We start from the raw sequence: 27,392 nt of genomic DNA on the forward strand, positions 1-27,392 counted from the left end.
AAACCCCAGCACGAGGTGGAACGGTTGTCCGGATACGCTGCCTTGCGCGAATCTGCCGCGACGCTGTGGATACGCTTTTTTAAGCCGCGTGAGAATGTTCTGCGACATCTACATACAAAGACCAAGTGAAAGGGCGAGCATTTAAATAAAAAGAGGCGCTTAACCGGCGGCGACTCTTTTTTATACTGCAAAATTGCGCAAATAGACGGGTATTTCCAAAAAAAGATTGTCCAACACCAAGAAGAAGCATGAAGTACCTCGAGGAGCCGAGCCTGGACTGGGCCAACGCGGCCATGAGCGAGGTCAGCGTCGGCGACCGGGTCATCAACGGCCGCATCGAATGCTTCTCGTGCAAGAAGGCCGGCGCCGACAAGAAGCTGGCCAAGAGCCTCCAGCTGCAGTACCAGGCGGTCGGCGAAGCCAGCGCCAACCCGCTCGGGTCGCTCGCCGACGCCAACACGCGCAAGCTGCTCATCAACTTGATCTCGACGATGAACGCGTCGTTTCCGGACTATGACTTTTCCGACTTGAAGCCCGAGCAGTTCCAGAAAGAGGTCGACTTGCGCATGGTCGTCAACGGCGTGAACGCGCAGCTGGCCGAGATTGTCGAGATGGACGACATGGGCTTTCTCGAGAAGCTGTGGGACTCGATCTTTGGCGCGATTTCGCCCCGCGACTGCGAGATTTACAGCTACATCCCCGACATGGACGGCTGCTCGGACCCGTTCAGCGATGGCACGCTCTGGTCGTTCAACTATTTTTTCTACCACAAGACGGCCAAGAAGATCTTGTACTTTACGTGCATGTCCCGAAGGTAAACGCTTATGTGACGACAGCAGGCGCTCATGATGCTACGTGTAGTATCATTAGCGACACGGACATGGACGACGACGAGGCCATGGAGACGGCCGACGAGAGCGAGAACGAAGACTATGACGACGGCGACGAAGTCATGAACGAGATGGACTGGTAATGCGATCCACGACGGCTATAGCTTGACGGATGGTGTGCGCCCAGGGAGGACGGTGTCTAAGGCGTGTGCACGGCGCCGAGCTCAACTCGGAACTCGACGCACTCCATACGAGGCTGCGCCCTCCTCCTCCTCTCCACCTCTTTTCTCTTGTACCAGTAGCCCCGTTGTGTGCTTTCGTTTCTCGTTTTTCTATAAATGTCCCGTAAATTTACACAAAAAATCATGTTTTTTCACAATATGTCGTTTCCGATGTACACTATGTCCTATACTCTACGAATTATCGGTAAAGCGGTCGGAGACGGGGCATGAGCGCTTGGTTGACGCCTTCGATCTCGTGCTGGATGACTGCTTTGACCTTGGTCGAGTACGCCGACTTGGGTCGGGCGTCCATGATGGCTTCGACCGTGGCCTGGTTGCTGCGCAGAGGTCGCGACGACGGCCCCGGCCGCGCGTACCCCGACGTCTGCGGGCGCGCCATCGGCTTCATCGGCGACTGGAACGCCCGCGTCATCGACGATTTCGGGCGGCTCGCGTTGATGCGCGTGTGGCGGAACGGCTCGGGTGTCGGCGCCGTGAGCTCTTGCAGCGCAGTAAGCTCGCGTACTGCGTCGGCGTGCTTGGCGTTGGCGGCGACAGCCTCGTCGTTCAGTCGCTGCAACTCGGTCTGCACGAGGTCCTGCGCGTGCGCGCGGGCGTGCGTGAGCTGGTCGAGCGCCGACGCCTTGAGGCGCATCTCGGCCTTGACTTGGGCCTGGAGCCGGCGAATCTCCATCTGCATGTGGTGTGTCGCCCGCTCGTAATGCGCTCGCATGACAGCCACGTTCTCTTCCTGGAGTTTCGGCTCCGGCTCGTCGATTCCCGGGCCATCCGAGTCCGAGACGCCAGCGCTGCTCTCGTCGTCGTCGTCCTCTGCGTCGACGTCGTTGTTTGTGCCGTCGTCCTTGCTCGGTGGCGTCGGGTCTTTCGCCGGGCTGCCGACAAGGTTGACGGCCGACGCGTCCGCTCGACCAGCGACCACGCTGCTGCGGCGGGTGCGCAGTCGCTGCGTAAACGACGAAAGCGCCGAGAACGCCGGTGCCGTCGTCGGTGCCGTCGTCTCGAATGGCTCGGCGGTCGACGAGGCCGATGCGCGGGTCGCATAACCGGGCAGCGCGACGACCGCGAGCTGCTTGCGCAAGCTCACAATCTCGGCCCGCGATGCCTCGAGCTGCACCTCGAGACGTGTCTTTTCATGCTGCGCCACCTTGGCCTTCGCTAGCTGGGCGTGCAAGAGGCCAAGCGCTTTCTCGTGACCCGCGACGAGCGACGCTTCCCGCAGCTCGTACAAGGCGCGCACCTTGACGAGCGCGTGCTTCAAGTTGGTGTTTTCGTCCATTATGAGCTAGACACCCTGCTTCACTACAACGTCGGAAGAGAGAGGGATGTGTACATCGATTTCTTCGTTGGCGCGCACACCGCGCACGAGGTGGCTCTTGTCTTGCATCGGAACTGCCCCGGATGCAATGAAGGACTCGATCGAGGCCTTTTGCTGCGCGTGAATCTGCTGGCGCAAGTCCTACCAAACATATAGCCCACATTGCACATGTAACTATAGATCAAGAGGCATCTACCGCTTGCACACTCGCACGGTACTCGTCAAACTTGGCGTGCTTGGCAATGACCGCGCTCGAGAGGTCGCGGAGCTTGGCTTCGTACTCGGCGCGGACGCTCGCTGTGACGTTGGCGCGCTGGACGTCACCTTCGTGGGCCAACCGCCCGAGCTCGTGCCGCGCGCGCTCCAAGTCCAATACGATCGCATACGACTAGAGACATTCGAATGCGCTTTGGAAGAATGCCGCGCGCATCTACCTTGTCCACAACGGCAGTCGTGCGGTCGTGCTCGGTTTCGTGTGCTGCGCGCGCCAACTTTGCGATCAAGTCGGTCTGCGAGACTTCCAAAACGCGCACGGCGTGCCGCAGCTGCGTGTTGACGTGCTCGACGCTCTGCAGTCGAGTAGCGGCGTCCCGTTGGCTGGCGGTGTGGACAGTACTGCAAAAGCGCGTCAGCAGCGCCTCGACGTCCGCATTCGGGGCCGCGATGTTGCGCAACACGTCCGAAACGAGCACCGACTAGAAGAGGCGTGTGACCTGCTGTGGTAGAGGACACGTACCGTGGCATGCTGTGTGTCATGCGGCGGCGAGGGTGATGCAATAAGATGATGGAACATCGCCGTGCACTGTGCCCTGTCGGCGTTGACAAGGCAGAGCTCCAAGTAGTTGCGCAGGTTGTCCATATACTGGTCGAGAATGCGGGCGTCGGGTACGTCCAAATCGAGCTGCTGCCGACTGAGCTGCTTCTTGGGGACATCGCCCGCGGCCATTTCCGTGGTCAGCACGCGCCATAGACCTACTGTGGCCTCGCCACTCTCGGACGTCGGCTGCGCAAAGTAGCTCGCGCGCAGCCCCAAGAAGGCTTCGAATTTCTGCAGATACGCCTTCCCGGCGCTGTTTTCGACGCAGCGAGCCTCGAGGCGTTTAAAGAGCACGCGGGCGTTCTGGACGACGGCATCGGGGAGACCGCGGAGCAACGTGACACCCGGCATCGCGCTGCGCTTGCCGTACGTCGCGACAACCCACGCGCCTAGAGTACATGCCAATGGTAGCAATCTCGGTCACAAGACTAGGTACACACACCTAGGAGTCCAGTCGATGTGAGGTTTCCAAGTCGAGTGGGAAGAGGCAACGTACCTTCCTGCTGAAGCGGCGGGACGACACTCGGGTCGCGCAAGAGGGCTTGCAGCGTGAGCCATACGCATGTGACTGACGTCTCGCGTTTGGCGTGAAGCCAGTCGAGGACCACGGCGAGCGGCTCGGCGGGCGCGCACTGGTGCTGCAGCTGGTGCACCTACAGTCGCCGTAGATCGGGGCCATGGGATGGGGGGACGTACGAGTTCGCGGACTTCGTTGCCAAAAACATCGTCGACGGCGTGGCGATGCAAAACCGCGCGAAAGCACAGGCAGTGCACAATGTCTTGAAAGCGAAGGTACAGCAACAGTGTCGGGCGAAGTAGCGTCTCGGTCGTTTGAAAGTACTGCAGAATGCGCTGTGCGCGGGGCAAGTGCAAGAGCTGCGAGAGATCGCCTGGTATCCATTTTGCCTCGTAAAGTGTTTCGGTCGGTTTGGACAACTTGTCTTCAAGCGGCACCAGCTCGTCGAGAAACCAGCGCTCGAGTGGCGCCATTTGTGGTGGCACGAACGGGTTGCCACACGGTGCCTGCACGCGGCGGCCAATCACATCGAGATTCGCTATGACGTGGCAGAGCTGCGTCACAAGCGTTTCATTGGCCACGTCCTCGAGCAACTGCGCATTGTAGAGCCGGAGGGTATCGTGCATGAGAGTCTCCAAGCTCTCGCTTGCATGCATCGTATCGACTTTGATCGCGTACGCCGAGTTGAGCTCGGCGATAATGCACGAACGCCTTGTCTCGGGCTGGACGAGGAGTGGACGCAGTGTGTGGCGCTCGTCGTTGACGCGCGCGCGGACTTTTTCCGCTAGCAGCCGCCGCCCCACTGCGCTCTCGAGGTGCATGAGAAAGCTCTGGTGGTTGGCGTCGAGCTCCACTTTCCTTAGCTGCTTGGCGATGTGCGCTTCAAACAGCGCCTCGTACGTCATCTCAAAGTCGTCGAGCGGGTCCAGCACGAGCCGATTGAAGCGGAGGCACGCGCCTTGAAACGCAAGCTCGGCGCGCTGTGCGACCACAGTCGCCGCGAGCCACGCCAAGGGCGCGTCGCCGTTGATTTGGACTTGGACCCAGTCGAGGATGCACCGCAGTCGCGGCCACGAAGCGAAGTCGAGCGCCTCAACCGCGACCGGGTGCTCGAGGTACAACTCGGTCGCCGCTGTTGGTGTGAGTGCAAAAGGCACCAAGCTCGCGCGCGACATGGCGTCGACGTGCGCCGACGCATAGACGAGCCGACTCAGGTCCATTTGACGCTGCACAAACCGCACGGCGCGCCCGATGTACTTGATTGTGGTGTCTGCATCGCCACCGCTTTGGCGCGACAGATCCCGCGCAGCTTCCGCGACAATCGACGACGTCGTGTCGTCGGTGTAGTACTGCACGTAGCGCGACGTAGTCCAGAACGAGCTCGACGCATTCGTGTAGCCGTGGTCTTCGTCCAAAACGCGGTGCCAGAGCACGACAGCGTGTTCCAAGACGGCGCGGTCCAGCGCGAGCTTGTGCAGCACCCGAGACGCCGGCATGCGTGTCTCGACTGCCAGCAACGCCGTCTGCAGTGCTTGGACCACGTCGACGATGGCCTCGAGCGGTGAAAACGCCATCGCGTCAACTGCAAGCGTCGGCACAAGGCGCGCTTCCATGTCCACCAGCAGCTGCCGCTGCACGTCCCGCACGACGACCTGAAACGAGTAGGCATCCCAAAAGTACGAGGCGTCCTTATCGACAAGGGGGGTCGTATGAACCCACGTCACAAGCGTTTGGCGAAGTGTGGCTTGGGCGACGGGCGATGTCACGCGCAGATAGAGGCGCGTAAAGACGTCGTAGAGCAACCGAACGTTGGCTTCGAGAAAGTACATGGCCGCATCGTACAAGTCAACAAGGGTGCTGCTACGGTCCACGATCGGCGCGGTCCGACTCTCTTGCTCCGCGTTGCGCACGTAGCGACTGCCCATGGCGACAAGGTGGCGGTCGAGCGCCATCGCTTCCTCCCATGCAGCGTCGTACAAGAGAACACCGCCGTCGGTGCTGTGAACAATCAAATTCGGCTCGGAGATGACGTCGTACGCATCCCGCCCGGTGCTGGCGGCGTCGAGGCAGATATGGCGCTCGATCGAGGACGCGACGTTGAGTAGCTCGAGAAAACGGTGTTTGGTGTGGCGTACATAGAGGTGCCGCAGGAGGTAATAGCTCTTGAGCTTGGCGTCGCTCGGTGGCGGGTCGAGATCGGCGTCGACGAGCGTGGCGTGGGACCGCTTGAGATGCGTCGTCGCCAGCGTTTCAAGTCGCTCCATCACCCGCGTGACATCTTGGACAAGTGCAAAGTGCACTTCGGCGTCGAGCAGCATGTCGGGCGGATGGGTGTTCACCTCGTGACGCGCCCAGTGTGACGCGATTGGAAAAAGCGACCCGAGCGACCACGTCGTGCGCATACGCGTGACGCGGCGCGTGTCATCGACGAACGGTGTCCAATGCGAGGCAAAATGCATCGGAAAGAGCTGCCGCACCGCGTGCAGGAGGTCGTCGTCCGACTCGAGCTCGGGGCGGTCATCGTGATAGCCCAGTTTGCGCAAAAAGTTGATGATGGCCACGTCAACTGCCGCAGCCTACACGCATCATCGCGCGTGCAGATCGCGTTCATAGTACGAGAGTACCGAAACAAGAAAGATCGGCGGGGCGTCCGCGCGACTGCCAGCTTCGTCGCTCTCGGGACTTGGCGACGCGGGAGCACTGCACTGCACCATAGCGTGCATGCGTCGAAGCAGCGACGGGCGGTGGCTCTCCGCAAGCCACGAGAGGTGCGTCATAAAGCGCGCCGTCAGTTTTGTGTGTCGGAGCTGGGCCTCGAGAAAGCTCAAGTACCGGCCAAGATCGTCGACGTCGGCTGCCTTTGTGTCGTTGAGACTATCGTCCCACGTCAATCTACAGCGATAGCAAGATACGGGATGTACCGCGCCAGTGCCAAGGTCGTTGCAGCTTCGTCGGCTTGGATGGAGCTGGCCTCGGCGTCAAGGGCGGCGACGAGCTCGGACATAACGCGATGGGTCCGCGAGAGCCGCGAGAGTGTCTAGCACCATTGCGTTAGACGTGTTATGTGTAGCGGATCGTATACATTGGCGCGGTGCGTCCGCAGGCGGTCGCTTCGATCGACGAGATAGCGTGAGACGTCGTCCACGATAGCGTCGTGCGCTGGCACCGCCGAATGCAAGGACGACTCGACCCATAGCTCGTCTTGGAGCGCCAGGCTTGGTGCAATGAGACGCCGAAGCACGAGAGACCGCGCGTCCTCGAGCGCGCTTGCGGTCGGTAGCCGCATCGATGTGTCGCACCGTCGGTGGCGCTGGATCGTCTGGAGCTCTCGGCCATGTACGGTCAAGGTCGCTTTGAGTTTATCTTTGGCCTCCAAGAGCTGTTGCTTCCAGTACGACGCGCCAAAGCGCATCGCAGCTTTCGGTGACGCTGGCTCGTCCACCGACCCCGACATTTTACAACGTAAAGAGGCTATCGCTTTCGTGAAACGTATCGCGGTTGCCAGTCGTAACCAAATTCCTCTGTGAGGATTTCAGCCAATTCTAAAAATCACTTTTGTCTGTCGGCATTTTCTTTGATCGGTACGCTTCGCTTGCTATGCAGCCCTCAACTGCCAACCCTATGTGTCCAGTCTGCGCCAAACGCCAGATTTTGCACTTTACAGTGGACGAAAGGTGCGACAGCGAACGGGCGCGCGATCGTGTCGGCCGCTCTCTACCGGTACTCGCCCAATTGCCCCGCCATTGTGACGCTGTAGGACACGACCCAGCGCTTTCGTCGCTAAGGATATGGTTTGTGTTGGGAGGTTGCCGCCACCCAAGAAGGGGCCGGTGGGTGGGATCAATAGCTTGAAAAACTTAGAGTTCGATACACAGGGTGCTCCGGAGGCGTAAAGGCATATTGCCTGAATCGCCACCATAGCCTCCTCAGGGAGGAGTAGCGGGTTGCTTAATGGGAGCCGAAAACTGGATTGCGAGCGTTATTCCTTCTCGAAAAGCAAACCACCCCCTATCCTGTCCTGGATTCACAGCAAGTAACCTCACTCGCGATAGAACCGCGCGATAAGCTGTATGCGGCCACCCTTCAAGTTAAGTTGACGACGGCGGACGTCCCCGACCTCCGGCTTGTCCAAGTGGGCACGTGGCTGGCGACACCGGCGCTCGCAAGCGTCTTTGAAGGCTTCCCGCCCGCTGTGTACGTACGTCAAGAGATGGAGATGGTGTGGGACCTCTGCCGCGTCAACTTTACGTCGCCTGATGCCAGCGACCGCGAGCTGGGTACTATGACGGACGCGGCGTCGATGCGCTGCCTCTCTTGCTCGTGGGCTGTCGGTCACTCGGTGTTGGTCGCTCTCTGGGTCGCCTACCTCGGCGTCTATCACGACTTTGACATTCTCCTCTTGCGCGCTGTCCCACAAGTCCGTAGCAACGAACCAGACGAGTATGTACGTCAAGACGCGGTAGTCTGGGTGCGTGGCGACACCGTGACCAGCTGTCCGGGCATTGCACGAAGCAACCTCGCCACGCGCATGGAGGCAGCTGCGTCGACGAGCCGCTCGCAGCACAAGTCGCTTTTGTTTGTTGCGGACGGGTACGCGCCGTCCGAGATGATCACACCCGGGTCATTGCTTGGTGCGCTCACAGCGTGCCACGTCATTGCGTCATCAGCCAGTGGGCACGACACCACGGAGCGCGTGTCGGTGGCGCTGCCCGCGTGGTCGAAAGGCGATTTGGCTCACGTGCAGAACGAGACGATCGCGTCGGCGGACGAGCGGTATGCGATGGTGGGCGGCTGCGTTCGTCAGTTTCTCGAGCGCCCGCTTCTGACGTGGCGAGACGCACCGGACAGCGTCGCGTCGACGGAGCAGGTGTACATTCACGACACGCACGACTATGTGCACTATGTGCTGGCGGCCCATCGGTGCGCCGTCGTCGATGTCAAGCGTGCGCTGCGGCGTCTGACGACGTCGCTGTCAACGGCGTACTTGACCGAAATGCTCGAATGGACAGCGACATCGTCCAACGAATCGCTGTACGAACTGCTCTTTGACGCGACGATCCGCAAGCGCGCAGTTGACGGCGCGCTCCAGCTGTCGACGGGCGATGCGTCGCGCACGCTGGCAGTGACTGGCAAGGTCGTGGCGCATGGTGAAAGCACCGGCGCTTGCCTCCATTACCTGACAACCGACTTGGAGGATGCCACACATTGGCTTCCCCACCGAGCCGTGTCGTTTGGTGCGGTGGACGCAGTCGTCGTGCAAGACCGGTGTGTCTACGACCTCAAGACGACGGTGGCTACGGACATGCCGAGCATCGACTCGGCGTCGTTGCAGACGGTCCACGCGGCGGTGGTCGCCAACCCGAACGTTGCGGAGTACGACCATGTCTATGTGTTTGTGACGCCGGCAGGACGAGCCTGGCAACGTAGTATGGACAACCGTGCAAGCCAACTGCCAGGACTTTGCGTCTGGTGTGCGCCCGTGCTCTAGACACTTGGGAGTCGTGTCATATTGCTGTGTAAAGTAAGACATTCTTGTTGCACGGTATGCCATCGACCTATCCAACGCGTAGCGCAAGGGCGTATAGGTGGTGCGTGTGCGCAGGTCCCGAGACCGCCACACATGAGGACGACCGTTGGGCAGAGCTGACTGCGTCCTCGCATGCACTGTTCCAACTTGGCCATCGCAGCCACTGCCCCGCGCATCTATAGTATAAGCCGAGTCGCAAGCAAAGATCTAGGGTGGTTCACTCGACCGTGTCCCACATCTCGCTGCTGGTCTTGTCGTTGCTGCTGGCTGAGAAGGCTGGTGCTGGCCCGTATCCGACCGGCCTTTCTGGTGCAATCTTTCGCCAGAGTGTTGGTCGCGCCATCTTCTTCGATGGCCGTTGGACTTGGTTTGAGTATAGGTCGGAAATGAATTTAAATCCCGAAAATTATTTATTTTGGCATTTCTGGCTCCGTTGCCATGATGCTCGGCGTCGGCGAAGACGTGCACCTGGACGACGTCGCCAGCATCCAGCGGCCGGGCCTGGCCCATGCAGCCTCGGTGCCATCGATGGCCTCGAGTATGCGCCCGTCGCTCGCGTACTCCAAGAGCCCGCGCCACGTCGGCGCCGTCGGCAAGTTTCGGTACCTCACGCCGGCGGACCTTCAGAGCAGCAGTGGCCAAGCGCCGTACGACTATGTCGTGATCGTGCATCGAAGCGTGCGCGCGATAGCGGACGAAGGCTGGTGCTGGCCCACGTCGGCGGCCGAGCGGCTCGGGTTTCGGCGGCTCTGCATGGTGAGCAGCCCGCTCCTCGAAGACGGCGAGGACGAACACCGGCGGCTCGTTGAGAAGCTCTGCGCCCAGGGCCTCCTCATCGACATCATTGACGGCGGTCATTCGTCGAGCAGCGAAATGACGAGCGAGTACCTCCTCTTGCTTGTGCGCGTGTCGGACGAGGTTGCGACCGCGTACGCCAAGAAGTTTCGGCGCAAGCTGTGGCTCGACCACGGCGGTGTGAGCGACATGCCACAGGACTTTGTCGATGCCGAAAAGCCGATCACGCCCGCCGAACGCATTGAAATCGTCCAGTTTATCATCGAGCAGCGCGCGCAGCTCTCAATGTCGGACCGCTGGCTCCACACGATGCTGCCAGTCCACGACACCAAGAGTACGAACGCCCTCGTCACCGATTTCATCTTTTCAACGGACCTCGAGCGGCGCAACTCGGCCTTCGTCGACAGTCTTCGCCACAACTTTGGCGAAAAGGTCGCGTACTACTTTGCGCTCATGCACTTCTACACAAAAGCGCTCGTACCGATCGCCCTTGGCGGCGTCATCATGCAGGTCTTGCGGCACACCCTGCCGATGACGACGTACATGCGCCTCTTGCCGATCTGGGGCCTCCTCGTCTCGGTCGTCTGGAGCTTCTCGTTCCTGAAAGCGTGGGACCGCCGCAACGCCCATATGCAGTTTGAGTGGAACAACAAGCTCATTGTCAAGCAGATCGAATACCCGAACAGAGACTTCCACGGCGACGACGTCCACGACTCGCTGATTGGCGAGCCGATCAAAGTCTACGCAGCGTGGAAGCGGTACCCGACCCATGTGCTCGGCGTGCTCTTCCTCCTCTGCCAAACCGCGCTCATGCTCATGCTTGTCGCGCTCTGGGTCTCGATCTACGAGATGATCAAGGACAAGTACAAGGCGTCGAGCGGGTTTCTCTCCAAGCAGTGGTGCCTCATCCTCCTCGAGGGTATTGTCTTTGGCTTCTTTGTCGACGTGGTCCAGTGGAACCTTGTCGTCACGAATATGGGTCGTCTCTTTACGATATGGGAAAACTACAAAACCGAAGAGGCGTACGAACGCGCGCTCATCACGAAGCTCTTTGGTATGGACTTTCTCAACTACTTTACGTGGTTCTTCTCGCTCGCGTTCGTGTACGTGATTCCCGGCTGGGGCAATGCGCTCACCAATGGTCTCAACACGCTCGTGTTCCAAGACCCTTCCAACTGCTGCTTTGGCCCGGACCTGCAATCGCCGACGCTCTGTGCGCGCTGCCCGAACGGCGCCGCGCCGTGCGTGCCGTGCCGTGGGTACTTTACCTTTGACCGCCGCCACGTCGACTTGAGCGCCATGTTTGTGACGCCGATCATCGTCACGCAGCTGCTCAACATCGTCCTCGGCGTGCTCATGCCGCTTTTGAGCAAGATCCAAGGCGAGCGCGCACGCGCCGCGGCCGACCGCGCGGCCCAAGACCGCGTGCGCCAAGGCGGCTCGATGAAGATCCTCGGGTCCCTCGACTACGACGCCTCGTACGCTCCACAACAAACGCAGTGTCGTGTATACTCATGCAGACGATGATGTAGGAACGCACACTTTAGCAACAAGGACCAGACGCGGTACCTCGAGTACACGGCCACTGAGATTGAGATTCTCAACCAAAAGGTAGTATACGCGTTGATGAAGCGGCCAGCGGACGAGGTTGATTGGTGGGTGGCGTAGGCGCGGGACGTGCTCTTTGAGAGCGAGCAGACGGCGTACGACCCGTACAACGACTTCCACACGCTCACGGTACAATTCGGCTTTACCGTCATGTTTTCCATCTTGTGGCCGCCGATGCCGATGGCGTGCCTTCTCATCAATCTGCTCAAAGTACGCACGGACGGCTACCGCCTCTGCCGGACGCTCAAGGTACACCCATCGATGCTCGTCGATACCCACCGCTTCGTAGCGCCCGCACCCGCGCAAGGCCAACGGCATTGGCACCTGGCGCAGCATCTTTTCGGCCTTTGCCTACATCGCCGTCCTCATCAACGTAATACGTCGTCTTGACAAGCTGTCGTGAGGACTCATGCTCGACTAGGTGCTCCTAGTGTGCCTCTCGACAGGTATATCGGAGGCATGCAGCGTATCTGAGCGCAAGTAGGCGCGATGGAGTTTTACAGCCCGAGTTGCGTCCAGGAGTACGCCTCGGAGCTGGCGAAAGAAGGCAAGACGCTGCAAGACTTTGTGTTTGGCCCCAACTTTGACTGCGTGAGCCCGACGCTGCGCCTTGTCGTGATCCTCGTCCTCGAACATCTCTTCCTCCTCTTTGTGTACGTGGCCATGCGCCGCGTCTCGAGCGTTCCGTTGTCGCTCGAGCGCATCATGGCAGCGCGCGAACTCGCCTTCAAAAAGATGCTCGAAAGCTGCGAGAACGTGCTGCCGCTCGCGCGCAAATGTCCCGAGGCCACGCCGCCCGCCTGCGCTCCACGCCGCCCCGCGACCAGTGCCAAGGGCCCGCGTCGCCTGAGCAAGCCCAGTTTCGAAAAGGCCGAGCTCGCGCGGCAGTGGGCCGACACGCCATGAACAGGCTCTTGACGTTTTACATGTTATAACACGCAACAACGTGTCGGCGTCTCGCACCTCAGAGAACGATGGCGACGTCGACGTCAGTAAACGTATCGTCCGAGAAGACGTACGCGGGCGGTCGACGGATCTGGGTCACTCGTACGCCGCCAGTCACCGTCTTGCCTAGAGGTATAGGCTTGAGGCAAGCAACAGGCAGACCGAGAGCACGTACTGGAGGACACCAGTCGGTGGAAGAGACACAGCTCGTGCATGAGGAGCCGGTAAAAGTTGTCTTTGAGTGCCAGCGAGAGGCAGTGCTCGGTGACGCAGCACGCTCTCGGGGACCCCATCGCACCAGCGAGCTCGTCGGTCTCGTCGTCGCGCATGTTGCTCAAGAGCTGGTGCAAGTAGGTATCACACTCGCGCACCTCGTTCTACATGCCAGGCGTTCACCGACGGACAGTATCGATGCCGTTGTACCTTGGCAAAGGCGACGAGCAGCGTCTCGAGGCAGCAGAGGAACCGACGGTGCTCGAACCGCTGCAGCAGTGCGAACGATGCAAACGACTTGCGCGCGCGTTTGGCAGCGTCGACGTCGACCTCTGCACAACATGACGTATCGCTCTGGGACTCGACGAGCACGTACCGTCGCTCTTGGCGCGCTTGCGCTTCCGGCTCAGTGGCGGCGCTTCGAGCACCAAGTGGGTATCCAAATCACACCAGCGCTCCGGTAACCACGACTGCAGTCGCGTGAGCTCGTCGGATGCAACTGGGGGCAGTTGCCGGCGCTGCAGAAACGTCGTTGTCGCCTCGACGCTTCTCGGCAAGGCGGAGAGCGCCATCGTGGGAGGCAGCGACGTCCAGACGCTAGCGTAAAAGAGCTCAAACGAGTGGACGCAGTGCGATTCTTCGTGCAGCAGCCACGCGCGCAGATCCTCAAAGATGACGCGCCGGTCGTCGAGGAACCCGAGGGGGCAACCACTCTTGCGGCAGAGGTGTGTGCGGTGGCGAAGGTGGTGGAGGTACAGAACAAACGCCAGAAGCGCGTCGACCGCGCCGTTGTGGTTCATCGCCGTCGCAAAGCCGACGAGCGCGCGAAGCGAGTTGGCTTGCACGCGCGCCGACGCCGTCGAGGACGTGAGCCCCAAGGCACTGGCAGTCCCCGCAAGGTTCTCGAGGCTCAGCACCTCTTGGCGCACCCACGTGAGCTTGCCTTGGTCCGCCGCCAGCTGCGTCTCGAAGAGCAAGCACGCACTCGATCGCTCCTTGAGCACCGACATGCCATACATTTTGAAGATTTCAAACATGACGCGGGATGTCTGGAGGACGTGGGTCGGGTCGGTCGCCAAGGTCCGCAGCGCTGCGACGTCAGCAAGCAGCGACGCCACTTGAGCTGACGCCGGTGCCGCATTTGGTAGCAGATCCTCCACCGCTGTGAACGCGTGGTATAGCTCGTCGTCACGCATCGGCGGGTCGGCCTCGGTTGGCGAAGGCGGGTCGGCCTCGGTTGGTGAAGGCGGTTCCGCAGCGGAAACCACCGAGAGGATGGTTGTCGCAACGGGTGGCACCAATGACGAGAGGGCCTCGACGGGCGCTGCGTCACTACTGCTTGCATCCGAGTCGCTCAGGTCCGAGTCCAGGAGCTCCTGGAGTAGCTCAAATTGGTTGACCTTGCTCTTCTCGTCGGCTTCGGCCTGGACGGCCCACTGCGTGAACTCGACGTGGAGCATGTGCGAGACGACGCTGTCGAGCTTAGCAATCTCGGATGGCGACGGACGCGCTTTGGACGCAATGCGTCCGACGAGCACCTCGACGAGGTCGGCCTTCTCCTTGAGCTTGAGCGGGTGCAGCAAAATCGTGTACTTGGCCGGGAAGAGCTTGTCGTAGACGCAGCTCAAGTTGGCGTTGGTCACGAGCGTGCTCCGGAGTTCGCGGAAGAGCTCCAAGTTGGAGAGGTCGTTGTCGTGCGTCGTCGAGCAAAAGAGGTGCACGTGCCGCAGGAGGCTGCGCCCGACGAGCTCGTCGAGGACCGCATCGCCGAGCCACTCGAGGATCTCGTTGGCCCGGCGCTCGGCCTCGTCGATCCGAGGCTTGATCGCACGCGAGCTCAGCTTCTTGTCGCCTCCGCGCTTGGTCCGCTTGGCCATGAACGCTCCTCGTCCCGGCTTCTTCTTCCCAGCGGGCCGCGGCTTGACCATGCTTGGACACAAAGGCAAACTCGTATTTTATAGTCTCTGTACTTGCTATTTGTATGCAACATTAAATCTCGCAATTGAAGTAGAAAGGCATCTGGCACAACTGCAGTTCGATTGCGCTCGAGTTGCCGAGGACGAAGCAGTCGTACTGTCTCGCTTGGTCGCGCAAGGTGCTAGCGTCGCTACCACGTAGTATTGATGAACAGGTTGAGCTAGTTCCACGTACGTAGTCGCATGAAGAGTGAGCTGCACGTCCAGCGAGAGCATGACCAAGCCCTCCTCTTCCTTGGGTGGGAAGCACGGCGAGGGCTCCGAGGCACGTCTGGCAGGGACCTGGTGCAGTGTCATTGGCGTCCTCAGGGTGAATGAAGAAGAGGTGCATGCTGTCTGCTGCACAACTCTCTAGCGTCCCATCGCCCGACAACCCAAGCCCAAGCTGAGGATATGGCAAAGAAATCAAATTTAGAGAATAATGGCGGTGGGAGCATTGAACTACTCTTTTGCGTCGGCTTGGCGCACGCCGTGCGTGACGGCAGCGTTCTCGCCGAGGTTGAGCCCGCGGCGTGTCGGTGACGCGGCCTCGTCGCCGCCCTTGGCTTCGCCCATCTTTTTGGGCGAGAGCGACATGCTTCGGAGCGCTTTCGCGGCCATGACACCGGCGCGGAACCGGCGGCGCGCGTTGTAGCGACGCATTTCGGCCGTGAAGCTCGAGAGCTGCGTGTCTTTGGCCTCGTTCGGGTCCTTGACCCACGGGTGGTTGAGTACATCCTCGGACGTGAACCGCTTCTTCGGGTCCACCACCAACATGTGGTTGATGAGGTCCTTGGCTAGCCACGCAATCTCAATTTTGGATACTTGGAGTTGTGGATACCGCTGTCCGAGACGTTGTCCCAGTACGGCGACGGGAAGTCGTACGCGCCGGCCTTGATGGTCGCAAAGAGCGTCGCGTTGTTTTCATCGTAAAACGGCGGGAACCCGCAGAGCCTATGCACGATCAGTATCAACTTGATACATTTTTTTGCAACCACGTACAAGATGTATGTGATGACGCCGAGGCTCCACATGTCGACTTCGCCGCCGTACGGCTTGCCTTCGAGGATCTCGGGCGCGACATACCCCGGTGTACCGCAAGCGGTTTGCATCATGTTGGTGCCTTGAATGAGCTTGGCGAGGCCAAAGTCGGCAATCTTGATCGGCGAGTGCTCGTCGGTTGTCGCGTACAGGAGGTTCTCAGGCTACATTCGCACTTGTTAACGTGGGCAAGTAGTACCGAGACGGTACCTTGAGGTCGCGGTGCACGATGCCAAGGCCGTGGCAGTACTGCAGCGCCTCGGCGAGGTGCAGCACCACGAGCCGCGCCTCCTTCTCCGTGTACTTTTCCTTCTCGACGATGCGATCAAAGAGCTCGCCGCCGCTCATTTCTTCCATGACCATATAAAACGTCTTTGGGCAGTCGAAGACCTCCTTGAGCTTGACGATGTTGGGGTGGTCGACCATCTGGAGCACTTCGACTTCGACGCGGAGGGCCTCTTCGTCGTCGGGTGCGAGCGACGCTTTCTCTATGCACTTGACCGCCCAGTGCGAGTTGTCGGCCTTGCACACGGCGCTTTTCACGGTCGCAAAACTTCCGCTATCAGAACAGAGTTGGGACGCTACGATCTTATAGCCCAGAGGACGCGTACGTGCCGAGCGTCTTGCCAAACTTGTAAAACTTGATGCACTCGTCCTTCTTGTAGAAGTCGGTGACCTTGCGGATGATGCCCGACATGCTGCTGCTTCTTCGACGAATGCGGACTGCGACGGTGTAGTCAACCGCCGCTGCGTAACCGGCCCCTCTCACATCCAATGCAAAAAGGAGGCAGGTTCTGAAACCCCTCCAACGTCCAACGGCCTCACCAAGATGACGACGACGCCATTAGCACTCCATATATAGAGCGATCATGGAAATTGGGCTTGAAGTACCGGTATATAACTCTAGTAGACGAGTACAACGCAGTCGCTTAATAGTACATGGACCTGGAGTAATCGACGCTCGCCGCGTCAGCGACTTGGATCACAAGAGACGCCGACGAGCTGCGTACAATTGCCCGACAGCGCCCAATGGACGACCAATAGAAAGGGATGTCTCGTGCTGTTGCTGTTGGCGTTGGGAGCTGGCGTTGTTCTGGTAACCACCCTTGATGTAATACCAGTTCTGTTGTAAGCTGAGCTATACCTTGACGCATTTGCAATGTACTACAGCGCCTCTGCGCACCAGGGGTCATGGTCATTGCCTTGCGTAAAACAGATCCACCGGCTTGGACGCTCGGCCGTTTTTGGGCCTAGAGTTGCCGTTTGAAAATAGGATACATCCTGATATAGGACATTGCTCTTGCGGCCTGCCATTATTTTGGATCAAAATGCTCGCACGTCGGGTCTTGAAGTGGCACGGCGTCCGTCACCTGCACATTGTCTTCTCGGACGGCGCGAGCCGTGGGAACCCGGGCGTTGGCGGCTGTGGCGCGGTCCTCGTCGATAGTTCCGGCGCTGTCGTCGCGACGGCCAAACAATACTTGGGCGAGAACATCACCAACAACGCGGCCGAGTACCACGGGCTCCTCCTCGCCTTGGATTTGGCCAAAGAACATGCGATCGAGAGCGTTGAAGTGCAAATGGACTCGGAGCTCGTGACCAAGCAAATGCTCGGCGTGTACCGCGTCAAGCACCCGGTGCTGCAAACGCTGCACACGCAGGCCAAGGCCAAGGCCAAGGCGCTGCCGCACGTGACGTACCGTGCGATTCCGCGCGCCGCCAACGCGGTCGCCGACCAGCTCGCCAACGACGCCATCGATAGTACGCGGCCGTCACAAACACAGCTTTAAACACATACAAAGACGTTTACATTTCGTCTTCCTCCAAAAGCATGTTGGGCACGCCGCCCGAGATCGGGTAGCTGCGGCCGCAGTTGTTGCACACGAGCTCGCCTTCAATGATCTCGGCCTACGCACATGATGCCCACGCGTTCTCGCAACTCGAAACGTACGCCAAAAATGATGTGGTGCACAGCGCGAAGGAGCTCTTCGTCGTTTTCGTAGTTGGCCGGCAGCGTGGTCGGCAGCGACGGCAGCTCCGGGTGGTTGAGCTACTCGCATGCATCCTCACTACGCGTAATCAACACGAGGCGCCTACCTGCTGGACCGTCGTGCAGAGCCCCCGCCAGTCGATCGACTTGAAGATGTGGCACATAAAGTCCTTCGAGTACTGCGTCTCGGACACGGCAATGCCATTCTCGGCGGCGTCAATCTAGCGATGCATGATAGCTACGGGTCTCTGCTCCGCGAAGCGTCTTACGCGCAGCGGAAAGTTGGCCGGCGGCGCGTTCGGGTCAATGCGGGCGGTCGCGACGCACGCCTTGATGTTGCACGTGAGCATGTTGTGGGTCAAGAGGCGCATGGTCAGCGGTCGCTTTGCGGGATGGCCTTTCTGGCGTCTCGAAACTATAATCAATCTATGGACCAATCAACAGGCGCGAGCCAACGATTGGCGTAGAAATGGCCAATCACACGTTAGGATCCACTTTGCCTTAAAGAACTGGTGGTGGTTCATAACCCATTATAGTCGCAGCACGATGGTGAAGAAGAAGACCAAGTCCAAGCGCCTGACCTTGCACAAGAAGTACAAGATCCTGCGCAAGGTGCGCGAGCACGAGCGCAAGGAGCGCAAGAAGGAGCGGACCGGCGCCGGCAAGAAGAAGAAGAGCCCGGGCATTCCCAACAACTGGCCGTTCAAGGAAGAGCTGTTGCTGCAGGAAGAGCAGGCGCGCCTTGCCGAGATTGCCAACCAGGAGCGCCTCAAGGAGCTCCGCCGCAAGGAGAAGGCCGAGAAGAAGAAGGCCGACAAGGCCACGATCAATGCGCTCGCGCAGATCCCGGCGGCGACCTCGCTCACGGTCAAGCAGCAGGCCAAGGAAGACCTCAAGAACGTCGTCGCCAACGCCGATCTCATTGTCATCGTGCTCGACGCGCGCGACCCGCAGGGCTGCCGGTCGCTCTCGCTCGAAGACGGCCTCGTCGGCACGGCCAAGAAGGATATCCTTCTCGTGCTCAACAAGGTCGACTTGATCTCGCGCGACACGGCCGAGAAGTGGGTCACGTACCTTCGCCGCTTCCACCCGACGATCGCCGTGCGCGCCGCCAACAAGACGTTCAAGGAAGCCACCAAGCACAACAAGTCGGAGCGCGCCTCGTCGGCGCTCCACGCCCGCGCGCAAGACGTCGATGGGCTGCGTGACAATGGCCACGTCGATGCGCTCACGCACTTTCTGCACGAGTACGTCAAGGCCAAGAAGGCCGAGAAGGTCAACGTTGCGCTCGTGGGGTACCCGAACGTCGGCAAGTCGTCGCTCTTCAACTCGCTCAAGCGCAAGAACCTCCAGACCACGTCCTACTTTCGTATGTCTCTACCTTCTTGATCTGCAGCAAGCTCATGCTCGTCGTCTCTGTAGCGCGCACCACCAAGGTGGCGGCCGACGCGCAGATCGGCGAGCACATTACGATCATCGACACGCCGGCGCTCGACACGGAGTTCAGCGACCCGAACTCGGTCATCATGCGCCACGGCCTCGGCGCCGAGTACTCGCTCGACCCGGTCCCGGCCGTCGAGTCGGTCCTCAACCGCGGCGAGATGGTCAACGCGATGCAGTCGCTCAACGTGCCGCTCTTCAAGTCGACGGAAGACTTCCTCAAGAAGTTTGCCCAGAAGAAGCAGATGACGCGCAAGGGCGGCGACGCCGACATCCTCCTTGCCGCGCGCACCTTCCTCCAGACGCTCGTCGACGGCTCGGTCGCGACCATGACGCTCGCGCCGACCAACTCCAAGTCGCGCTTCGACATGCCCAAGTGGTTTGCCAAGGTGGATGCCAAGACGCTGGCGACGCACGAGGCCGCGCTCTACGCGTCCAACCCGGCCGCCCGCCACTCGTCCTTCCTGACGTTCAAGGCGCAGGCCTCCAACCACACGACGGGCGACACGACCGAGTACGACAACGTCATGGGCACGCTCGTCCTGGAAGAGGTCGCTTCGGACGATGAAGACGAAGAGGATGACGATGAAGAAGAAGGCGACGACGAGGATGACGAAGACGCCGAGGAAGAGGAAGAAGAGGAAGAGGAAGAAGAAGAAGAGGTCGTCGAGGTTGTTGCTCCGTCGCGCCGTCGCTCGACGCGCAACAGCGCGCCCGTGGCCGCCAAGGAGGCGCCCAAGCCGGCGTCCCGCAAGCGCGCGGCCAAGGAGGCTCCGGCGGACGAGCCCGTCGCCCGGCGAAGCTCGACGCGCAAAACTAAGTAAAGCTACCACCCCTCGCATTAGATCCCCACCCCAAGTATTTGAATGTATGAAATTTGACCTCTACCTACATCGTCTTCTTCCTTCATGACGCTTCCTTCCTTGCTCCATGGAGCTTCCTCTTCCTCACGCCATGGAGCTTCCTCGTCGGTCAATATACGCCGAATTTACTGTTTAAATTCGGCATTATCCGATATTAAATTCGGCATGTCTGCGAGGCGGCAAATAGGCTTGTAACGAGGGCGATTCCGTAAACGCCTTCTAACGAGGGCCGGGATCCCAGCAGACGGCAACAAGAGAGGTCGAAAATTATGAGCAGCAACTTGTGTCGAGTGTGCAACCATGAGCACGAGCAAGTAGGATGGACGGTCCATGCAGCTAGGATGACGATGGCTCATGCGTAGGGCGTCAAGTGTCCCATCTGCGGCCACACTGGCAAGTGCAAGGTGCTAATGCTGCTCAAGGTAGACCACCATGCTGCTCCGAGGCGAGAGGCTCATGCCCAATGTGCAGAAGAATACGCCGATCAACCAAGTGACGTTGCGCGCGTTCCGCATCGATGTGCACGCGAGCCCAATCCTCGGCGACTGGAGCTTTAGCCGCCTCTTGCGCGAAAACATCTTTGCGCTGCCGACGGCCATGTTTGACGCGCCTCTCTTTGACAACCTCGACGTGACGAACGCGTGCAAGCACGTCCTCATCTTTGGTGCGCAGCGACGACCATGATGATCTATGGCGCTCATGTGACGCAGTCGGCGATGCACCCGTGGGCACGGCGCGCTGGAGCTTCACGTACGACAATGGCGTCGAGGTCGCGCTCATCGAAAAGTTTGGCCTCCTCGACACCCATCGCCAACAAGGCCATGGCACCAAGATGCTCGACTACATCATCCAGGTACGCCATATCGTTGACATGTCCGTCAAGGAGGGGCGCACATGGCGTATAGGACATTGCGACGACGTCGGCCGAGGTCGGGCGGGACGTGTTTGCGATCGTCGCCAGCGTGCGCAACAATGTTGACGAGCCAGCGTACAAGCTCTTCCTCAAATGCAAGTTCCAGCCCAAGGCGCCCGAGGGCCACGCCCGGGACAGCAGCATCAAGATGGTGCTGACGCACAACTAAGCTGTCATTGTCGTCATCAGAGTCGAGGAAGATGTCCTTTTTGCATTTTCATTCTCCATATCCTAGTGCGAGATGGGTTGTCTTGGACGACTTGCGCTAGAGCATGCAAAACGAGAGAGGTCGGAGGGGCGCCTCAGCAGTCTAGGCTTCGTCTTCGCAGAGGCTGCAGTCACAAACGCCATCATGTACGACGGTCGTTGGTATCTTGGCCGCGTCCTTGCACGTAAACTCGACCACGGGCACGATGTGCGAGCAGGCGCTTGTCCCAGCTTCGTCGAGGCCGTCTTCGAGACAGTCGCAGTAGTCGTCGTTGATCTGGTCATCGCGAAGGACCATCTTCTTTTGGACGCCGCAAAAGCGAAGCGTCGTATGCGGCGCCATGACCTTGCGCAGCTGGGGCTCGCTACTTGGGTGCTCCCCGCCCGCCGAGAGGCTCCACACAAGGAGGCAGCCGAGCAAGAGAAGACAGAGCGGCAGCTTCCATGCGAAGCGCGGCGCAGAATTGCGCATGGCCGAGCGCGGGCTCACGGCGACACCGGCCTCTTCATCGTCGGCGACGCGGCGCCGGAACCGAGCGTTCGAGTCCATGGTACACAAGATCGAAGCATCTTCGTATTCGATGCTGCAGGACCTCTCAAAATCAGTGCAACAAGTGTGAACTTCAACCTCTCAGGGAGTCTCCCGCGCATGGATCGCTGTAGGACGACGAGCTCTTTGCGAACGAAGGTTCGTATTGGTAGCCTCTCGTAGCGGCCTCGTGCACGCATTGAGGGACCAGGTACAAGGGTCGCAGCTACGCGTTGCCAGTGGTCCGCGACAGTATTTGAAGGTGCCACGCCATTTTGCACTTGACTTTGCACTCACTCCTTCTCGTTGACGACGAACGACATTGATGGGCTTGGTTCCAAAGTAGACACTACCGTGTGGTGACAGCGCTGCGTCACTTCCACCAACGACGCTCGCACCGGGCCTTCCATCGCTGCAACGACAGTCGTTGGTCGGTGCCGTTGTCGTCGCCTCAACCTCGGTGTACGACGAGGAGGCGCGAACTACTAGCATGAAGAAGCGTCGGACGCCATCACGGTCACGGAAGTCAGCAAGTAGACGCATATGCGACGACGCTGATATCCCGCTCCAGTCACACAAGCAGGTTGGGACAGCGGCGATCGTATACTGAGCGCGAGTGTTGCGAGAAGAAGACGAGCTCATAAGACGGCTTCTTTCCGCCAATCCTGATCGACGCCAGAAGCATGTGTCAACCATGCATACAAACGGGCACTACACGAGTCGTCCAGCTGCCGTCGGCGTAAGATCTTGGCGCACGCACCGAAAATTGTGATACAACAAAATGCTCTCTAACGCACCTTCTTCGTACAGCTGCCGCTTTCTCCCTGCTTCACTCATTTCGCGTTTCGAGTCGTCGCCGCTAGCATGAACATCAACCGGCCGCACAAAGGTGGCCTCAAGATGGGCAACTTCTTTGGCACCTTTGGCTCGCCGATCCGCACGTCGCACATGGAAGCAGCGGCCAACGACCGCGACGACCCGTTCCGGAAGCCGCCCAAGCCGCACCACCATTTGAGCCCGCACGAAAATGTGTACCAGCGCCCGACGCCCAAGAAGAAGGACGACGAGCCAGCAAAGGAGCCGGCGGTCGACGAAAACGACATGACCGACGTCGCTACCGTCAAGAACAACGGCGGCCGCGTCGAGCGCAAGCCGTCTGGCAACGACTTTCCCGCCGAGCCGCCGCGCGCGCCGCAGATCCAGCTCGACGTCGCGCGCAAAGCCAAAATCCCGCTCTTCTTGCGCTCGCCGCTTTTCGGTGGCACCGACGAGAAGCCGCCGGCGCAGCCCGAGGCCGCACCCGCGCGTCCGGCGCCGGCACCGGTGCAGCCCCCAACGCCCCATGCCGCACCAGCCGTCGGGCGTCCGGTGCAGTCGCGCAACATCAATTTCAGTGAAGTGTCGCTCGGCCGCGTCATCGGTGAAGGCGCCTTTGGCAAAGTCCACGAAGGCAAGTGGCGCGACCGTCCGGTGGCGGTCAAGCTCCTCATCTGCCAAGAACTGCGCCAAGACATCCTCGAAGAGTTCCAGAGCGAAGTCGAAATCATGAGTGTCCTCCGGTGCGTGCACTCCTCATTCACCAGAGCAAAGATGGAAGGAGACCGCATGTAGGCACCCGAACATTTGCCGGCTCCTTGGCGCCTGCATAGATCCACCCAACCGGTGCTTGGTGGTTGAGCTTCTGCCGCGCGGGTCGCTCTGGGGCGTGCTCCGCACGAGCCGCTCGATCGACGAGCTCATGCGCATCGGGTACGCGTCCTCTTACTGCGTATGGCAAGGGACTCATGCACCGCAAGGTTCATCAACGATACGGCCAAGGGCATGAGTTATTTGCACAACTTCCAGCCGCCGATCCTGCACCGTGATCTCAAGAGCCCCAACTTGCTCGTCGACCGCAACTACGCGATCAAGATCTCGGACTTTGGCCTCTCGCGTGTCAAGGCGCATGTCCAGACGATGACGGGCAACTGCGGCACGGTGCAGTGGATGGCGTACGTCGATTCTCGTCATCTCTAGCACGGACGACTTATGTCCAATATGGCCATTAGGCCCGAAGTGCTGGGCAACCAAAAGTACACGGAGAAGGCCGACGTCTTCTCGTTCGGGATCGTCATCTGGGAGTGCGTCACGGGCGAGTGCCCGTACGACGGGATGACGCAGATCCAGGCGGCGCTCGGCGTCCTCAATCGCAACCTCCGCCCCGTCGTGCCCAAGACGTGCCCGCCGTTCCTGGCGCAGCTCATGAAGGCGTGCTGGGCGCGCCAGCCCGAGCTCCGTCCGTCCTTTCTACAGATTGTGAGCGCGCTCCGCGACTATACGATCCGCAAGAGCATGGAAGAGCAAAAGCACTAGTTTCCTCCTACGTTATATAACAAAAAAGACCGTGTGTAGCATGCAGGATCGTGTTGTTGTTGTTGTTATAACACGCGCTTACAAGATGAACGGGAGCTTGTCGCCGGCGACGAAGCCGCGCTCGCAGCCGTTGGCGTCGATCGTGACCGTGCGGATGACGCCGCCCGAGCTGCCGTCGCGCGCCATCGCATGCGAGAGAGCCTTTTGGACAAATGCGACGCACTCTTCCTTGGTCATGCCCGATCGCCAGTGCGCGTCGACAAAACCGTAGATATACGTCGAGCCCGACCCGCCGATCGCGACTTCCTGCTCGACCAACGCGCCGCCGATCGGCACCGAGTACACCTGGCCGCCCTTGACGGCGTCGTAACCGGCGACAATGATGCCGGCCATCAAGCGGTCCTTGTTTTCGTAACAGAGCTTGCGGAACAAGTTGGCGGCTGTGTGCACCTTGGGCAACGCGTCGCCCTCGAGCTCGTCGGCGTGCGACGCCATAAAGTGGCGCACATAGTCCGAGAGCGCCTGCGTGTCGGCCGCGCTGCCCGACCGGCAGCAGTAGATGCGGTCGTGGATCATCGTGAGCTTGTCCGAGACGCGGTTCGCCACGTACGTGCCCGTGGACGTGCGACTGTCAGCGCCGAGGACGACGCCGCCCGCGTACTTGACCGCAATGATCGTCGTGCCCGAGCTCACTTCGCCGGCCTTGAGGTTGTAGCCGCTGCTCTCGTCGAACTGCGTCGCGCTGCTGCTGCCAGCGCTGCCATACCCGTACCCGGACGCCATGTTCATCGTGGATCTGCTTTGTTGGCGGCTCCTTTGCTTCTGGGGTGCTGCTGCTTTCGTTGTACCTCTATAAGAACATAAATACCAGGTATTCACTTTAAGAGGATCTCGGAAGATCGCGAAATCTGCGGCACGTCCAAGCCGAGCTAGCGCCAGGCGCCAGGTGGCATGGAGGGCGGCCCCAGAAGACGACGCCAGCCATGGCCTCGCTACATATGGACGCCCTTCGCGACGTGTCGGGTGCGAAACGCGCGCTCGATGAGGCCATCGCCGTTCAATGGACCGCCATCGACCCTCTGCGTGTAGTAGCATCGATGAATGCAGCATGAAGCATGTAGTATTATGTAGAAGTGGTGCTAGTGGTGGTACGAGTGGTTGTGAGCCTCGCCGTACTGCTGCTGCACGACGCGCTGAGCGAGGCCAAAGACGCGACTCGCGAGCTCTTCGTCGTCGACGGACCAGCGCATGTTGATGGACCAGTCGGTGCTCACGTCGACTTGCACGGACCCGACTTCGACGCTCATGGGCCGGCGCTCGATCGGGTACTTGGCGACACCCATCCACTGGTGCAGCGCGTGGTAGATGCCATCGTGCACGTCGCTCACGTTCGCTTGCATCTCTTCTTCCGGGTCGTCCGAGTCGGGGGCGTCGTTCACGAGGAGGTCCTGGAGCATGAAGCTTGCGCCGCCCGACCGCTTCTTGAACTCTTTCGGGCGCTTGGAGATCGCCGACGATTTCGGGTACTTCCACGAGTGGTCGTACTCGAGCGTATGGCGCTTCTTCTTGAGGCGGCGGAGACTGCTCTCGCCATAGACCGCCATCTTCTTGCGCGGCTCGGCCACAAGGAGCGTCGTCATCGGGCCGCGGTTGAACGCGACGTTGGAGCGGACGCGGACGCCAATGTCTCGTGGGACACTGAGCACGAGGTCGTCATCGCCAAGGACGGAGAAGGGCGTGAGTCGGCTCGCGCTTGGAATTGCCTCGTGGAAGCAGGCGATGTGCCCGTCGTCGACGCCGGCCAAGACCACGTGGTGCCGCGGGCTGAGCTGGCGCGTGAGCTCGGCCACGTCGCGCGCGTCGACTTCTTCGCCGCTCGGGAGTTCGTGCACGCGGCAGGTAATGGACGCATGGAAGGCCTTGGAAAGCTCGGCGCACACTTCGTTGTTGAGAAACGAGCGGTTGATCGTGCCCTTTGTGCAAAACTCGGAGAGCACGAGGAGGTTGTTGACGTGCTGGCCAATGGCTTGGAGCGCCGCCGCCGTGTCACCGGCCGTGAGCGACGCGCCTTCCGAGAAGACGATCATGGGCGTGTGTGGCTCCTGGAGCGTCTGGAGACTCGGGAGCTTGTAGACAGGCAGCCGCGTCCGGCGGCCAAATGCGTCCGTGTACGAGTCGAGAAGCAGTGCGTGGTAGAACGGGTTGGCTTGCTGGTGCAGGAGCGTGTCGGACGTGACGTACAAGGGCACGTGCGTGAGCTCCATGCGCACCCAGTAGTCGGTGAGCAGCGAGAGAATGTCGTGGAAGAAGCAGCCGACGCCAAAGACCGGGATCACGACTTTGCCCTTGAGGTTGATCACGTCATGAATGACCTTGCAAAACTCGCGCTCGATGACGGTCCGCGTCTCGGAGACTGTCACCGAGTAGTTGCCGCGGATGAGCGCAATGTGCGGTGGCCGCGGTGGCAAGCTCGCGGGCAAGAGCACGCGCGAGCCGTGGAGGTTGAACCCATCGACAAACACCACCTAGCGTCCATAGTGTCATCATGGCCGTTGACAAGAGAGAAGTAGGATGCTGATGTCATCATATTACCTGCGTGCCGTCGACCTCGATCGTGTAGAGGGCGCCACCGGCGACGTGGCCGGCGCGGTGGGCCGTGATCGTGATTTGTGTGCCACGCGGGTCCGTGTGCACGCATGGCTGGTCGAACGCGAGCGACGAGACGGCCGCGATCGCGCTGTCGTTCAAGAACGACACGTTGCAGTCGCCGCCTTTGGTCTCGCGCAGAATGTGCGGTAGCAGCGCGCGCGTCGCGTGCGTCAGAAAGACCGTTGGCGGCGGCACCTTGTTGGTCTTGTCCTTGTTGCGCCGGTTGTGGTGCGTGTTGTAGACAGAGAGGAACGGCGGCAGCATGCCGCAGCTCGAGATGCGCCAGTCCGTGATCAAGACGGCGCTCACAATGCTACCTTGCGGCAGCCCCATCGTGGTCATGGACGTGATCGCGGTCGGCGCCGCCGGCGACGGGTCGCCGCAGTTGAGCAAGATGTACGTCTCGCCCACGCGGAGGAGCGCGCCCTGCACCGAGCCCGCGAGCTTGATGATCGACACGAGCGCATGCGACGCGCTGCTCGACGGGTTCATCTGACCGACCCCACGTGCTCGTGTTGTGCTGCCAATTCTGTCACGTGGAAAATACACGTGGAAAATACACAGTGTGTGTGAAAAAGGCGCGGTTGCGCACCATACGACCACGGCCTTGGCCAGAGCGCCGCCTGCAAGCAACACACATTAGC

The 27,392-nt window shown here is 60.2% G+C and overlaps 14 protein-coding genes across 15 annotated transcripts; 7 read left to right on the forward strand and 7 right to left on the reverse strand.

The window, feature by feature from the left end:
• The first annotated feature begins 217 nt into the window (after positions 1-217).
• On the forward strand, positions 218-1,211 carry SDRG_02809 (hypothetical protein). The gene is made up of 3 exons (XM_008608411.1): positions 218-814; positions 862-969; positions 1,018-1,211. The coding sequence occupies exons 1-3, from the start codon at positions 249-251 to the stop codon at positions 1,031-1,033; spliced, it is 690 nt and encodes a 229-aa protein (XP_008606633.1). The 5' UTR covers positions 218-248; the 3' UTR covers positions 1,034-1,211.
• Positions 1,198-7,229, reverse strand: SDRG_02810 (hypothetical protein). Its single transcript, XM_008608412.1, has 10 exons — positions 6,804-7,229; positions 6,643-6,758; positions 6,346-6,595; positions 3,901-6,297; positions 3,701-3,857; positions 3,124-3,593; positions 2,822-3,082; positions 2,584-2,775; positions 2,403-2,528; positions 1,198-2,354 (listed from the first exon to the last, which is right to left on the reverse strand). The coding sequence occupies exons 1-10, from the start codon at positions 7,173-7,175 to the stop codon at positions 1,251-1,253; spliced, it is 5,445 nt and encodes a 1,814-aa protein (XP_008606634.1). The 5' UTR covers positions 7,176-7,229; the 3' UTR covers positions 1,198-1,250.
• Positions 7,230-7,931: 702 nt separating this feature from the next.
• On the forward strand, positions 7,932-9,209 carry SDRG_02811 (hypothetical protein; the record flags this gene model as incomplete). The annotated part of the gene is made up of 1 exon (XM_008608413.1): positions 7,932-9,209. The coding sequence occupies one exon, from the start codon at positions 7,932-7,934 to the stop codon at positions 9,207-9,209; it is 1,278 nt and encodes a 425-aa protein (XP_008606635.1).
• A 456-nt stretch (positions 9,210-9,665) lies between these two features.
• SDRG_02812 (hypothetical protein) lies at positions 9,666-12,652 on the forward strand. Its single transcript, XM_008608414.1, has 6 exons — positions 9,666-11,521; positions 11,576-11,654; positions 11,712-11,900; positions 11,941-12,024; positions 12,073-12,097; positions 12,136-12,652. Exons 1-6 carry the CDS (start codon positions 9,687-9,689, stop codon positions 12,555-12,557), a joined length of 2,634 nt encoding a protein of 877 aa, XP_008606636.1. The 5' UTR covers positions 9,666-9,686; the 3' UTR covers positions 12,558-12,652.
• Positions 12,513-14,872, reverse strand: SDRG_02813 (the record flags this gene model as incomplete). Of its 2 annotated transcripts, XM_008608416.1 has the most annotated exons (5): positions 14,042-14,872; positions 13,186-14,017; positions 13,020-13,141; positions 12,772-12,973; positions 12,513-12,722 (listed from the first exon to the last, which is right to left on the reverse strand). In XM_008608416.1, exons 1-5 carry the CDS (start codon positions 14,735-14,737, stop codon positions 12,616-12,618), a joined length of 1,959 nt encoding a protein of 652 aa, XP_008606638.1. In that variant the 5' UTR covers positions 14,738-14,872. The 2 variants fall into 2 exon arrangements, with proteins under 2 accessions (XP_008606638.1, XP_008606637.1); XM_008608415.1 differs by having other exon boundaries at positions 12,616-12,722; positions 13,186-14,737.
• Positions 14,873-15,171: 299 nt separating this feature from the next.
• SDRG_02814 (CAMK/CAMK1 protein kinase) lies at positions 15,172-16,524 on the reverse strand. The gene is made up of 5 exons (XM_008608417.1): positions 16,417-16,524; positions 16,016-16,364; positions 15,767-15,969; positions 15,606-15,718; positions 15,172-15,561 (listed from the first exon to the last, which is right to left on the reverse strand). The coding sequence occupies exons 1-5, from the start codon at positions 16,500-16,502 to the stop codon at positions 15,227-15,229; spliced, it is 1,086 nt and encodes a 361-aa protein (XP_008606639.1). The 5' UTR covers positions 16,503-16,524; the 3' UTR covers positions 15,172-15,226.
• A 538-nt stretch (positions 16,525-17,062) lies between these two features.
• SDRG_02815 (ribonuclease HI) lies at positions 17,063-17,638 on the forward strand. The gene has a single exon (XM_008608418.1). It carries the CDS (start codon positions 17,134-17,136, stop codon positions 17,593-17,595), a length of 462 nt encoding a protein of 153 aa, XP_008606640.1. The 5' UTR covers positions 17,063-17,133; the 3' UTR covers positions 17,596-17,638.
• On the reverse strand, positions 17,612-18,166 carry SDRG_02816 (hypothetical protein; the record flags this gene model as incomplete). The annotated part of the gene is made up of 4 exons (XM_008608419.1): positions 17,612-17,713; positions 17,757-17,855; positions 17,903-18,016; positions 18,065-18,166. 4 exons carry the CDS (start codon positions 18,164-18,166, stop codon positions 17,612-17,614), a joined length of 417 nt encoding a protein of 138 aa, XP_008606641.1.
• A 123-nt stretch (positions 18,167-18,289) lies between these two features.
• On the forward strand, positions 18,290-20,130 carry SDRG_02817 (hypothetical protein). Its single transcript, XM_008608420.1, has 2 exons — positions 18,290-19,164; positions 19,218-20,130. Exons 1-2 carry the CDS (start codon positions 18,342-18,344, stop codon positions 20,057-20,059), a joined length of 1,665 nt encoding a protein of 554 aa, XP_008606642.1. The 5' UTR covers positions 18,290-18,341; the 3' UTR covers positions 20,060-20,130.
• Positions 20,131-20,297: 167 nt separating this feature from the next.
• Positions 20,298-21,266, forward strand: SDRG_02818 (hypothetical protein). Its single transcript, XM_008608421.1, has 5 exons — positions 20,298-20,412; positions 20,461-20,520; positions 20,570-20,762; positions 20,809-20,951; positions 21,004-21,266. The coding sequence occupies exons 1-5, from the start codon at positions 20,368-20,370 to the stop codon at positions 21,178-21,180; spliced, it is 618 nt and encodes a 205-aa protein (XP_008606643.1). The 5' UTR covers positions 20,298-20,367; the 3' UTR covers positions 21,181-21,266.
• Positions 21,267-21,321: 55 nt separating this feature from the next.
• SDRG_02819 (hypothetical protein) lies at positions 21,322-21,768 on the reverse strand (the record flags this gene model as incomplete). The annotated part of the gene is made up of 1 exon (XM_008608422.1): positions 21,322-21,768. One exon carries the CDS (start codon positions 21,766-21,768, stop codon positions 21,322-21,324), a length of 447 nt encoding a protein of 148 aa, XP_008606644.1.
• An 801-nt stretch (positions 21,769-22,569) lies between these two features.
• SDRG_02820 (TKL protein kinase) lies at positions 22,570-24,144 on the forward strand. The gene is made up of 4 exons (XM_008608423.1): positions 22,570-23,306; positions 23,359-23,496; positions 23,544-23,738; positions 23,796-24,144. Exons 1-4 carry the CDS (start codon positions 22,612-22,614, stop codon positions 24,097-24,099), a joined length of 1,332 nt encoding a protein of 443 aa, XP_008606645.1. The 5' UTR covers positions 22,570-22,611; the 3' UTR covers positions 24,100-24,144.
• SDRG_02821 (20S proteasome subunit beta 1) lies at positions 24,131-24,941 on the reverse strand. The gene has a single exon (XM_008608424.1). The coding sequence runs from the start codon at positions 24,886-24,888 to the stop codon at positions 24,178-24,180; it is 711 nt and encodes a 236-aa protein (XP_008606646.1). The 5' UTR covers positions 24,889-24,941; the 3' UTR covers positions 24,131-24,177.
• Positions 24,942-25,197: 256 nt separating this feature from the next.
• On the reverse strand, positions 25,198-27,297 carry SDRG_02822 (hypothetical protein). Its single transcript, XM_008608425.1, has 2 exons — positions 26,692-27,297; positions 25,198-26,624 (listed from the first exon to the last, which is right to left on the reverse strand). Exons 1-2 carry the CDS (start codon positions 27,238-27,240, stop codon positions 25,239-25,241), a joined length of 1,935 nt encoding a protein of 644 aa, XP_008606647.1. The 5' UTR covers positions 27,241-27,297; the 3' UTR covers positions 25,198-25,238.
• Positions 27,298-27,392: the final 95 nt, after the last annotated feature.

This window comes from Saprolegnia diclina (genome assembly GCF_000281045.1).
Source record: "Saprolegnia diclina VS20 unplaced genomic scaffold supercont1.6, whole genome shotgun sequence".
Lineage (NCBI taxonomy): Eukaryota > Oomycota > Saprolegniomycetes > Saprolegniales > Saprolegniaceae > Saprolegnia > Saprolegnia diclina.